The sequence below is a fragment of the Danio aesculapii genome, chromosome 13, assembly GCF_903798145.1.
Source record: "Danio aesculapii chromosome 13, fDanAes4.1, whole genome shotgun sequence".
NCBI classification, from domain to species: Eukaryota; Metazoa; Chordata; class Actinopteri; order Cypriniformes; family Danionidae; genus Danio; species Danio aesculapii.
In genome coordinates this window covers 29,052,232-29,066,312 of record NC_079447.1, presented here as the reverse complement: position 1 = coordinate 29,066,312, position 14,081 = coordinate 29,052,232, and the positions used below count along the sequence as shown (strand labels likewise).

General features: G+C 34.1%; 1 protein-coding gene across 3 annotated transcripts in view; it reads right to left on the bottom strand.

Moving 5' to 3' along the window:
* The window catches only part of phactr2 (phosphatase and actin regulator 2), a 56,281-nt gene that overhangs the window by 16,892 nt on the left and 25,308 nt on the right, over positions 1-14,081 (bottom strand). For 2 of the 3 annotated variants that reach the window (XM_056471202.1, XM_056471201.1), the window contains exons 2-6: positions 12,690-12,854; positions 12,313-12,387; positions 9,955-10,095; positions 3,120-3,344; positions 447-906 (exon numbers count right to left, since the gene is read on the bottom strand). In XM_056471202.1, coding sequence (XP_056327177.1) covers positions 447-906; positions 3,120-3,344; positions 9,955-10,095; positions 12,313-12,387; positions 12,690-12,854 — 1,066 coding nt within the window. The remainder of the gene's footprint in view (positions 1-446; positions 907-3,119; positions 3,345-9,954; positions 10,096-12,312; positions 12,388-12,689; positions 12,855-14,081) is intronic. The other variant, XM_056471203.1, reaches the window with a different exon arrangement.

The following is a 14,081-nucleotide window of genomic DNA, read 5'->3' as shown; positions in this document are numbered from 1 at the left end:
TAAACATAATTTTTAAAAGCTGCTTTTAACATTCTAAATACTGAAATTATTCCATAAAAATAAAACTGATGTAAAACATGGAGACTTCTTAAAAAGTCTTGTCATGCAAGTTATGGAAGTGTATTCTATTGTATTTTAATGCATTCAAACATCATTATTGCTTACAAATAATGCAAACAAACAACATTATGTGTTGCATCATTATAAATAATCTTCACAATAATACTCAAGATAATTTTGTCTATCTATGATGTTATAATTGATTCTACAGGTTCGTTTTCCCATCTTTGGGTTTTCTAAAATTTCATACCTTGACAATGCACCCTTTAAAGAATATAAAAAGGTTTATATTGTGCTCCTAATATGGCAATACTTATATAGCATGGGACGAAATGCCTACTTTGAGCTAACTGCTTATTATTGCTTTTAAAACATACACCACTGACCTTTGTGTCTGCTCTGCCTTCTCTTTCTGTGTTTCAGTCTCTGCGTTCACCGGTTCAGCTGAGGCGTCTGACGAAAGTTCATTTGAGGATCCAATGAAGGAGGTTTCCTCTGTGGCCTGGTTAACATGAGATTGTCTTTTGTCAGTCTCTGCACACTTCGAAAGATGACTGTCACCCTTCCCGTTCTGAGATTTCTCTTCAGCCTTTTCATTAACACTAGTGGTTAATTCTTTTTTCTTTTGGTCCTTTTTAGAGGTGCTTTCCACAGTCTCTCGTGTTTTAGAAAGGGGCTGCTGCGACCTGGAGGGTTCAGTCTTCTTGCCAGACTTGGCTTGTCCAGCAGTAAGTTCTGAGTTGTTGTTTTTGGAGGTTTTCGAGGAGGTCTGTGAAGATGATTGACCTGACGCCTGAGAGGATCCTTTGGATGTGCCTGTAGTTTTTTTAGCATTTGAAGCTTTAGCTGTGAAGAAATTCAGCGGAAATTAGTCATCTGATAGATGCACCAACTATGGCAGTGTTTTAAATGTTGTTGTTTTTCTAGGAAAAAAATATTACTTATAATAAAAGTAAACTGCAAGATTACCTCCAAATTCCAAACCTCCAACATGTACATGAAGGTCACAAAAATGTGGTCACACTTTATTTAATTTATAATTCTCACTATTAATAAAACATTACCCACGACTTTTAGCTCAAAAAAGTGTTAATTTGATGCTTAATAATAGTTATTAAGGTAGTAGCTGGGTTTTAGGTATTGGATAGGATTAGAGATATAAAATAAGATCACACTTTAAAATTAACAGCCAATATCTTAATAATAAATAAGTACTGTAATAGGCCAGTAGTTAATAGTTGGAATTAATACTTACTGTAAACTCAACTGTTACCAAAATTGTGTATTCAAAAATCAAACAAATCCACTGTCAATCAATATTATAATATATTATATAACCCAAGAAAATCATGTAATTCAAAAATTTTGTAATGTTAATTTACCTTCATGCCATTCAAAATGTGTGAGTTTTCTTCAGTAGACCATTAAAGAAGATTTTTAGCTGAAACTATGGTCTTTGGTGATTCATTAAATTCAAGCTAATGATTACCAGCATATATAAGGTCAAAAAACACATATACAGGTGAAACAAAATGAGTATCCATGACTCGGCACTATACATGAAGGTCTTAAGAAGCAAGCTAATCATCTGAATAAGAAACTGAACATTGTTTACACTATTATTAAGCTGTGGATTAAATGTATTAAAGACATCAAGGTATTGATGAAGCCACGTGTATTAATTTTGTTTCATGTGTATTTGTTTTTTGGGCTTTCAGTGTGTCTGTAGCCATTAACTTGCATTTTATGAATAACCAAGAAACACTTTAAAGTCTGCGTGATCCGGAAGTTGACTTTTTAGTTTGTTGATGTACATCAACATGAATCAACTGAAACAGAGTACTGTGCATCATTCCCTCATAGCAAACTAACTATAAGAAGGGCTTGGTTAAGAATATTTTAATGTAATGTAATGTATGTGCTTTATATAGTGCATTTATTGTGTATAGCTATACACCCAAAGCGCTTCACAATCATGAGCGGGGGTCTCTCCACTCCACCACCAGTGTTCAGCATTCACTTGGATGATGCGACAGCAGCCACAGGACTACAGCGCCAGTGTGTTCAACACACACCAGCTATTGGTGGAGTGGAGAGACAGTGATAGAGCCAATTCAGTGGATGGGAATGATTGGGAGCCCATGATGGCTAAAGGGCCAATGGAGGGTATTTGACCAGGACACCGAGGTTACACCCCTACTCATTACGAGAAGTGCCATGGGATTTCACAGAAATCAAAGACCACAGAAGGTCAAGACTTAGGTTTAATGTCTCAACCGAAAGACGGCATATTAACTTGCTTGATTAATTTTTCACCTAAAGAGTAAAATAAACATGGGAATCTTTAATTTTACACAGACTTCAAAGCTAAAAAAATATTTGTAATAGTTTTACTGAAGGATGAAAAGGTCTTTCACACACCTGGATTGTCCTGGGGTAAACTATCATCACATTTTCATATTTGAGTGAACTATCCCAATAAAACAAATGTACTGATATTAATAAATAAAATATACATAGATTTCCAAGTGCTTGATTTAAATGAGGAAGCAGTCATGCCACCAATGATGAGCTGCACCACAAACACACAATGGACAGGTAAAAGAATAAACACAGTGCAGCGTGAAACAATGAGCCCCCTGTTTATACAAGATTACACAAATGCGGTTTACATGCACAAAGTACCGGTAACATGCAAACACGCAACACATTATACCATTATATTCATACATAAAAGCAAACGTCAATAAAAGATGATAATGTAGTCGCATGTCAAGCAAGCAGAACAACATCACAAAAAAGCCACACTGGGTCACAAATGAGTCAGGGTATGATTTGGCACAGTACTGGATAAAGCAGAATTAAACCTGAACCAATTAAACCAGCATATTTGGCTCGCTCTCCAGATTTTGCTGTCATTTTAGTTCCAAACATGTTCTTGAAGAGACCAAGTTGGTTCCCAGTCAGACCGATAGGGGAAAGAGATGCAAACGGGATCCCTCCATGCAGAGTTTTATTCACCAATGCATGCAAATACCGTCACTGACACGTTTACTCACCATTACTACGAGTGGCAGTTCTTGAGGTTTGTTTGGGTGGAGGAGCGGAGACCTGCTTATTGGTAGCCTTGGTTACCTTTTTAGCTCCTGCTTGCCCCCCTTTCTTCACGCCTGTGCTCGTGGCTTCAGCTGAGGGTTTTGGGAGTGTAGTCGGGGGTTTTTTAGCAGGGGGTTTTAGAGCGGATGATTCACTGGCTTGTGGGACGCGCTTGCTGTCATTTCTTTCTACAGGAGCACAGAGGAGCAGAGCACCCTCATTGACTCAGAAGACCCTCATTATGTCTGTGCATAGTCAAATGGTATACTGTAAATAGGGCACTTAAATTTAGCTCTAAGTTATGACTATATCTAAGCATTTCAAGCCACTGCAATTCTAAAAATGTGACTACATATCAACTGCAAAAATTAACAGCCTACAGTAAAGCTTATGAACTATATTTACTGACTGAATCATTGATATTGTCACATAGGTTATTTTTAAAAACACTTGGTTCTGGTGATGTCTCTGTATTTTTGTGAAGTATACCATATCTCAAAGGAGATATATGTTGGGCATGATCCTTGTATCATGAAGAAAGCCAAGATTTCTACTGAACTAAAATATATTTGTTTGTCATTGAGGCGGTAGATACTATATAAGTTACTACGTTACATATACGTAAAAAATAAATAAGTAAATACAGTAAATATTAGTGTTTAGAAGTATACTATAGTTAATTACTTGGATTAAACTGTTCTAGTAATTATATTGTTGCTGTGGTACGACACTACTTCTGTAATAAACAAATTATTTAATAGGCTTTAGTTTCTATTATACACCATCACAATACACTACAGTTTACACTAACGTTACAGTATTTGTTACAGTTTATCAGTTTACTATGCTACAGTATTCTGTAGCATTCATTAGCAAAGAGTTGTGCACAGTATACACTTTGCTATGTGGTTCAAAAACAAGTTTATTATAAATTACTATAGTTTTTCCCCATGCTGATATTTTCCAGATATCACGAAATAACAGATGAAAGCATACAAAAGCGTGAACGCATAGTCTACATTATTATTTATTTATTTTTGTAAGGGGAAAAAGAGCTCCACAATATTATCCTTCTAGTTTTTTCGCAAAAGTTGCATTTCTTTTATGTTCGGTTGATGAACATCGCTTCTTGATGTCTACGTTACGGTTGTTTAATCCACCAAAACGCCAGTAAAGACTGGATTATTGCAAAACAAGACAGATATTTCATTACAGCGATTACATGGCAGGGTACGTTTTTAATTTTAGTTATTGTATAAGTGTGGTGGTGTTTGTATCTGATTTTTATACAACACGTTAACATATTTATTCACATAGCTAGGCCTGTATATAATCTTTATCAGTGTTGTAAAACAAATTATCGCATTAAAAAAAGCCTGTACACATGGATGTATTGAATAAACATGTATTCCATGCCACCTTTTCTTCTGTTTTTTAGCTGATTTTTTAAAACTTTTTTTTTTATGAGCAAAATCTTTGGAAGTCTATAAAAGCTGTTCGGCATTTCTTATTTTAGCCGATTAAAACAATTCTAAACAACATAAAACAGAAACATTTTGATGTTCTGATAGCGATTCCTATGTAGAAAAAATCACTTCCTGCCCTCCATCTGAATTTCGCTCGTCATCAAAGACGTCAATTGAAAACAACCTATATAGTGACCATTTAACTTTCAACTGCTTTAAATGATATTTGGATGTCAATGTTTCTATTGTTTTTTTTGTATTCCTTTACCATTATTGTTGCAGATGTGGTGTGGGTGTTGCTCTTTTAAATTAGAGAGATTTTTTATATCAATATCTTTATTTGTTGTTCTAATTACTGACCTTGGAGTAAACAAGCCTTAAAGGGGAGTTTACACAAAAATTTAAATTCTGTCATAATTTACTCTTACTGTCATAATTTACAACTTGTTCCAAACCAGTAAGATGCTATGGATTTCTATAGGTTTCCAATATTCTTCAAAATATCTTCTTTTCTGTGCAAAAGAACTAAATAAAAATTGGCTTGGAACAAGTCAAGGGTGAGCAAACGATGCCAGAATTTTCATTTCTGGGTGAACTATTCCTTTGACAGGGATAAATTACATTTTATAATCTAATTTAAAATAGAAAATATTACACAATATTACAGTTTTTTTTAAATGCAGCAAATTTTAAAAAATATCTTAGACCCTATACATACTGTAAAGGGCAATCTTTAGATAGATTTCCCAAAATTCTGTCATCATTTACTCATCCTTGACTTGATAAACCATCAAGATACTATGAATATCAATGGTTAGAGGTTATAGCTTTCCAACATTCTTCAAAATATCTGTGTTCAAAACTCAAACTGGTTAGGAACAAGTCAAGGGTGAGTAAATGATGGCAGAATATTCATTTCTGAGTGAACTATCCCTCGATATCAAAAGAGTAAATTACATTTTATGATCTATTACACAATATTACTGTTTTTTTTCTCTATGCACATTTTAGACCACATACATAAATGTCAATGTTTGTGTTGGAGATGATTGTTAATTTGACTGATTAATTATTAAACACTGGCTTTATGCTCTTGGTGCAGTTTTATAAAAGCATTTTACAATGTCTGTTCTTCTGCACAGCAAAAATGCCTCAAGTGGATTAATGCTTGAGTAAATCTATTCCCCCGCGGCCTCTCCAAGAATAACGCACATTCAGCGGTGGAGGAAAAGGTCATAGAAACAATTGCAGAATTGTTGTAGAACATTAAGGAGGCTGAAATTATAAAAATAAACCATTGATGTTTCTTTCACACATCTCATGACTATGCCCACAACAACATCTGCCCACAGCTTCTGCTAGAAAAAAATCCAACATGATGTCAGACTAAACGATACATTACCCATGACCTACAAAAATGATGTCAATACGACGTCTGTCAAGTTAGTATTAAAATGATTTTAATATATCATTAATCTGTTGAGCTGTACAGCACATTACAACCTGAGAGGTTTAGGCTAGGGTTGCACCAAAATAATAATACAAATCTGAAACCAAATTATCTCAATGCATTTGACCAAAATATGAAGTAATTCCTTAAACTGATTTCTAAAAACACAAGCCAATAAAATAACCACGTTTATTGACAGTAACGCAATCAGACAGTATACATACAGTGGTGGCCAAAATGATAAGAACACTTGCCATGTTTTAAAGCGTGTCCATTTTTGTTAAATTGCCCTTGATAAAAGAAAGTTTTTCCTGCTAAAAACAAGCTAGGCCTATTTCAAGGTCAATATCACAGCATTACAGTAAAAATCTGATAAAAAAGGACAACTTATTTCATCTGATGCAGTGCTAAGAGCAAACATCTTCATGTTTCATTAACATTATGAGATGAAATCATATTTGGAGGCAAAGATCAATATTTTCAGATCTGTCAGAATGTCTAACATTTTTGGCACCACTGTATTATCAACATATGTGACCCTGGACCACAAAACCAGCACCAGGACAAAAAAATATTGCCAATCAAAAAGGTTACAAAAACTGTTTACTTAATAATATATTACTTATTAAGATTTGATATATTTATAATAAGAAATATTTACTAAATATCTTCCATGCAACATGGCCTTTACTTAATATTTGAATGATTTTGGCATAAAAGAAACATCTATAATTTTGAACCATACAATTTGCCTACTGAACCGTACATTTGCCTATTTTTGCATCTTTATTCAGGTCTATGCAACAGAATCAGATTTTATAGACCTCCAAAGATATTGTAATCAGATTATGTGTCAGAGAGTGGAGCAGAACAGTGTACAATCAATTTACCTGCATTACAATGACAGCACAGTAGTGCTATTGCAACCAGCAGGACCAAGTATGCTACATAGAAATGTCCTGTCTACGGATTATTTGAGCCATCTTTACTCTTCCGGTGAGCATGAGTGGAGTATACGGAATATTCAGAGTGTAATATTGAGCAGACCATTATACCACGCATCGACAATGACTGGTGGTGGAGCAAAATTTGTGTCCAAAATACTGCTGGCTATTGCGGCATAGCAAAGCATTTTATGGCTCATATTTTTGCCTTTTTTCTATTTTGGCTGAAAACCAAACATGGTATTTATTGGTCAGTAACTTTTATCAGCTGACAATTTAGTGCATCCCTAGTTCTGGCTCTCACAAAGAGATATATTAGAGGAAACAACACAATGACTTGAACCATACACACTACTCAGGAAATGCCTTTGTTCTACAAATAACTTCAGCTGTACGATTTATTAAAAACTTGACCACGTTTATGTGTCACCAAACAACTTAAAACCACTGCTTCAAAGCTGCTTGCACTTCCTCTAAATGACATAGTTAATGCTACTTTACACATGCTATATTAATAAAGGCTATCTTTTTCCACCCGTTTACTTTTACAGTACAAGTGCTGATTTGACTAATGTTTGGCCACAACGATATATGAAATGGTGTTATTTGCAGACACGTTACACTGCAACAGCCAATTTAGCATGAATCACTTTGCTCTGTCCATGCACTGACAAAAACACCAAGACAAGAACATTAGCATGCTTTAACACTCATGAAAGGACCACAAGTTGTCTTACTTATGAGTGGCTTGGACTTAAACATCAAAGGACTGATTAGCTGTACTGCTAAGCCCAATGTACACTTTGATATTATGCTTGAGTATGTGCACAGTATAAAAGTCCAAATGTCCAAAACCTAATTTTTTAAATCTTGCAATAAGTCATTCCTAAAATCATGACGATGGACGTATTTCTTGGTCATATATTTAATCAAAAGACATGTGGGTCTGTTATACCAGGTATTAATGGTGAGGGAATCCTCTTATACTTCTCATGAGGAGGCCAACAAAAAATCTGTACCTGCAGAAATCTTTTTGGTTTTTGCAGAATTTTAAGCCCATCATACACTTACTGTATGCAAATGTGTGTAAATAAATATTTGTACATATTTTAAATAATAATTTCAATAATATTATTGAATAATATGGAAATGTTTAGTTGATTTATGTACAATACACTATGTAAATATTAGTTTATAGGGCTGCACGATTAATCAATTTTAAACCGAAATCGCAATTTGAGCTGCGATTATTTTGATAATTACTATGGCAAGAGAGGCACGTGTGGGGAATTAAAATGATCTAACTAACCTTTCTTAAAAAAGCAGACAACCGTTACAGACGAACCCAGAAGCCCCTATTTCACTGCTGTGGAGAGGAAATTAAAGCTGTGAACTCCATCTCTGCTCTGCTTCTCTTTCTATCTCTCTCTCTCTCTCTCTCTCCGTGTGTGCGGAGAATTTTTTTCTTTATATATATATATATATATATATATATATATATATATATATATATAGATATATATATATATATATATATATATATATATATATATAAATAAATATTATATGTATATAAATAAATAAATGTATATAAATATTAAATGTATATAAATAAATAAATATATATATATATATATAAAATGTTGTCCTTCGTCCAATTTTGAGGTTACGTTACCTCATGCCAAAGGTCCACACACATACAAATGTATTTAGAAATTACATTTAATTTAAATTTAATATATATTTACAGTTGCAATTAGAATTATTAAAACCCTTGAATTATTAGCCCCCTGTTCATATTTCTAAACATAATAGTTTTAAAACTAATTTCTAATAACTGATTTATTTTATCTTTGTCATGATGACAGTAAATAATATTTGACTAGATATTTTTCAAGACACTTCTATACAGCTTAAAGTGACATTTAAAGGCTTAACTAGGTTAATTAGGTTAACTAGGCAGGTAAGTGTAATTACGCAAGTAATTGTATAGCGATGGTTTGTTCTTTAGACTATCGAAAAAATATATAGCTTAAAGGGGCTAATAATTTTGAGCTTAAAATGGTTTTTACAAAAAAATTCAAAACTGCTTTTATTCTAGCTGAAATAAAACAAATAAGACTTTCTCTAAAAGAAAAAAACATTATCAGACATACTGTGAAACTTTTCTTGCTCTGTTAAACATAATTTGGGAAATATTTAAAAAAGAAAAAAATTCAAAGGTGGTTTAACAATACTGATTGCATCTGTACATATAAGGTTTTATATATAACTTATTTAATTGAATTTAAAATACTGTAGTTATTTTCTGAATTTGTCATGACAACTGACAACTTTTTGGAAAAAACATGATTTTAAATAAACACTAGCATAGTGTAGTGTACTTTGTGATTATGCTTGGTCTTTCATTGGCGCTATTAAAACCACCACATCAAACCTACAGCTCTTTTATGAAATTATAATAAATCGCATTTAAAAAAAACAAAAAAAAAAAAAACGCACTTTTAATCGGATAAGATTAGATTTTTTTCTCCAAATCATGCAGCCGTTATAGTTTATTTGTTTCTAGTGGATGCATTATATGAAAGACTGTACTGTAGCTTTGTTTACCAAATAAGTTGCATTGTAAATCTTAAAAGTTTCACAGATTTTTTATATTTAATTTACGTGTTAATTCTTCAGCTTATTCAGATTGTACAAAATTCTGTGCAGAAAAAGCAACTAAAGTCCTGCTAATGAGGCGTGTCTATGAGATCATAGTATACCATTTCACATAGGAACTGGGAATTCAGCATTTCAGCATTAACAGATCAACTACGTTTCTACAAATAAACGCATTATCACATCTTTAAAGAATATTTTGGGCTTTAGATTTCATGCTTGCAATTCAACTATCTTTACTTGTACCCTTGTTGCTAGTTTAAACAGAAAACTGTACCTTCTGGCTCCTCTGCCACAGCCGCTAAGTCTGATTTCTCTTCCGGGACTGGTTCTGGTGTTTCAATGTCCACTTTGACCTTTTCAGTAACTCCACTGGGCACCGCATGACCATTCAAGGTCTCTGTGTTCAAAGGATCATCTAAAGATAGGAAAACATGGCTCACTTTTTAACTGCAGTTCACTGAAAACTATTTTTTAGCATTTACATTTAAGCCATTCTGCAGATGTTCTTGTGAGAAGTGCTTTGAGTTCTTGATGTGTCCATTAAGGCAACACTTTAGTCGAACATAAGTTATTAGTCAAACTTTTTATTCTGAGCCTGAAGACTGGATCATTTTCACTCAAAAAAGGACTGTAAAAGAGCAAAATAGTATATTCTGGCAAAACATGCTTGTTTTATTTTGACTTTAAATATCAATTCAAGTATAGGAACAATTTATGTCAGTTTTGAATGTGAATATCAAATCCATCATGTGCATTGCATTAACAAGTGCAATTTATAAACAACATTAATAAAAAAAAACATGTCTGAGAAATTCTGGGTGGTCAATTAACTTTATTCATAAAGATTAACTTTATTCATAAGATGCTTGGTTTTAAAAAAGGCTTATATTGATACCAAAATAGGTCTATGCAGAAATCAAATGTAAAAGACGCTCTAAAGAAAGATGTAGGCTGTCGAACATACATAAGATCTAAGATCTAAGATATGATGCTTTTTATTGCACAAATCATGTCAAAATGTTAGGTGGATATCAGAAAACAGTACAAAATTTTTAAAAAAGGGTTCATGACTCCTTCAAAGCTTTACAGTATGTGCTTCTGATCTGTTTATCCCTGGAAACTGTGGCTACAGACATAGAAAACAATGAATTTGTCTTCTACTGTATGTGGTGGTACCATAGTGGTTAAAGATGTTATCTGCTAATTAACCAGTACTAAATTTAACATCATATAACTGTCAGTTGCTGCAGTTCGTTATTATAAAATCAATTTAGATAAACAATTAATCAATATCAATTCTACAGAGTCTTATACACATCTTTTAAGGGTTAGTTCAGCCAAATATAAAAATTCTATTATTAGTCACCCTCATTCTGTTCCAATTCCCTGAGACCTTTGTTGATCTTCAGAACACAAATTAAGAAACTTTAATTAAGGCAAAACTAGAGACGTTCAAAGTCTGCAAAACACTCCAAAAAAATCCCTGAGATTTCCATGTGGTTTAATTGTGATCATACAAACCTCCAAAAGCACTTATGTGTGCCTAAGTAAATATGAATCTGTTTGTAGATTCTCTCCTGCCTCAGGTCATCAGGGTGCGAGTTTACTAAGGGCAATACTATAGTCAACAGTGCAACATGCAAGCATCATATTGCTGAAAGTAATGTGCACCCTGATCACACAGAAGATATAGGTGACCAAAGCGTTTTTACAATATTGTGCACAAAGGTGTTCTTGGAGCTTCTTATGATCACAGTTCAGCCACTGAAATCACATGTAATGTTTTTGGTTCCTTTTCTGTTTTTTAAACAAGTCAGGACCCTTGCTGTCTACAGAGAATGAGAGCGCTCTCAGATTTTATCCAAAATATCTTAATTTGTGTTTTGAATGTGAACAAAGGTCTCAAGAGAATGGAATGCCTCAAGGGAAGTTTGATCACCATATAGTACAATGTATCCAGAGAGTATTCATAGCGCTTCACTTTTTCCACATTTTCTTATGTTACAGCCTTATTCCAAAATGGATTCAGTTAATTTATTTCCTCAAAATTCTACACACAATACCCCATAATGACAATGTGAAAAAAGATTTTTTGAAACTGTTGCAAATTTATTAATAATAAAAAACCTGAAAAATCAAGTCGGTGAATGTCCTTGAGTTGCCCAGCCAGAGCCCAGACCTAAATCCTATTGAACATCTCTGGAGAAATCTGAAAATGGCTGTACACAGTTGCTTCCCATCAAGCCTGACAAAGCATAAGAGGTACTGCAAAGAGGAATTGGCGAAAATTCCCAAAGACAGCTGTGCCAAGCTTGTGGCATCATATTCAAAAAGACTCGAGGCTGGAATTGCTGCCAAAGGTGCATCAACAAAGTATTGAGCAAAGGGAGTGAATACTTTTGTACATGTGATTTTTCAGGTTTTTTATTTTCAATAAATTTGCAACAATTTTTTACATTGTCATTATGAGGTATTGTGTGTAGAATTTTGAGGAAATTAATGAATTTAATCCATTTTGGAATAAGGCTGTAACACAAAAAATGTGGAAAAAGTGAAGCGCTATGAATACTTTCCAGATGCACTGTACATGCACACTGAATGTGACATTCACTTTATTTATTTAAACTCTCACCTTGGTCTGGAATAAGTACACCTTTTCTTATGAGCTCTTCTCGTGTTTGCCTGGTGGATATTTTCCTCTCCAGAACTACAAAGATAAAGTATGTGTTAAGATATCATTATATTAAGGCCACTATATGGTTACAATGGCTCTCAAAGTTAACTGAACATGCAGCCAGCAGTAATATGTTGTGTGCAATACATTTCATAATACATGTTCCATATTCATCCATCCTAATCACCTAAATGTCATGCCGGATGAAAAAACTTTTATTTGTGACATTGTGAGGAAGCATCAAGGAAAGCCAAGAAGATGTCATATTTTCAATATGCTTTACACAGACAAATGCATAACATTGGATAAAATGGTATTAATAAATGGTGATATACCTTTAGAGAGGTCCTGGAACTTATCACTGGTTCTCTTCTTTCTCCATTTCCAAGGTTTAAAGATCTTACCCAGTGAAGAGAGCTTCCCCTTTCCTTTCAACTGAGGAGACTGAGAGCTTCCCACCACATCACAGTTGGCAAGAGAAGATTTTTCCAGCCCCTCCACTAAAAGTGAATCACAGCAAGAGCACAATTTTGAATGAAATGAATTTAAAATAAAGAGACACACGCACACACACACGCGCACACACAAAGCTTACCCTTAAACAATGGAAAATTGTCAACTGGCTTTATAACAGGAAATGCTTGTGAATGAATGTTTCTGACCATAACAACAAACATCGCCATTCAGCAATAAGAACAGTTAGCTGCCTCTTTCCATGAATAACATACACAAAAAATACATAATATACATGTATTCAAGATAATTAAATTAAAATAAGGTACTTTTATCCAGCAAGCACACAATAAACTGATCAAACATGATAGTAAATATTTTTAAGATGTCAAAAAAGACTTATGTTTCACATTCTAATTGAAGAATCCAGCTAAAAGTAAGACCAAAAAAGTCTAAACTTAATTTTCCAGGGTTTTCACCTTTAATGGATAGTACAGTAAAGTATTGACAGGAAAGCATGGGGAGCAGGGGAAGGATCGGCATAGGACCACGAGGTGGGAATTGAACTCGGGTCGCGGTGAGCACCGGAGTGCATGTGTCGACACACTAACCACTACACTACTGGCGCCGACACACTTAACTTACTTTAAAAGTAAAAATAGCAAATCAGTAAATTATCATTAAAGATCCCCTATTATGCATTAAAAGGATAAAATTTTGGTTTTGGGGGTCTCAAACAACAAGCTGATATGCATGCAAGTTCATCATTGTCTTATAATATGCATTTATTTTTACCTAATTATCCCAACGACTCCCTTATGATTCGTTCAGCGATTCATTTGTTCCCTAACCCCTCCTTAGCACGATGCTAATCAGCACCGATTGGTCCGATAACCCAGTCTATTGCGATTGGTTGAGTGCATTCAGCGTGAGACAGAAAGAGATGTCCACCACAGCTTATAAACAATTTTGAAGTAGTCTGAGTGCAGAGTGTATGTGTGAGCCCAATGCAGGAGTGAATTAAAGCAATGCAGTCAAACACCAGCATATTGCTCTATTCTTAACCATGACACACATTCAGTATTAATCCACACAGTGGCAAAGGCTGAACTATTTTGAAACTTGACCGCCGCACGTGTGTAGGAACAGCTGACGGTGGACATAGCAATGACAAACGGCAGTAGAATGCGAGCTAACAAACGCATTTAAATCCATAAACAAGCGGCACTTGTCGTGTTTTCAACATGGTTTTACACGCGATATGAGAATATGAA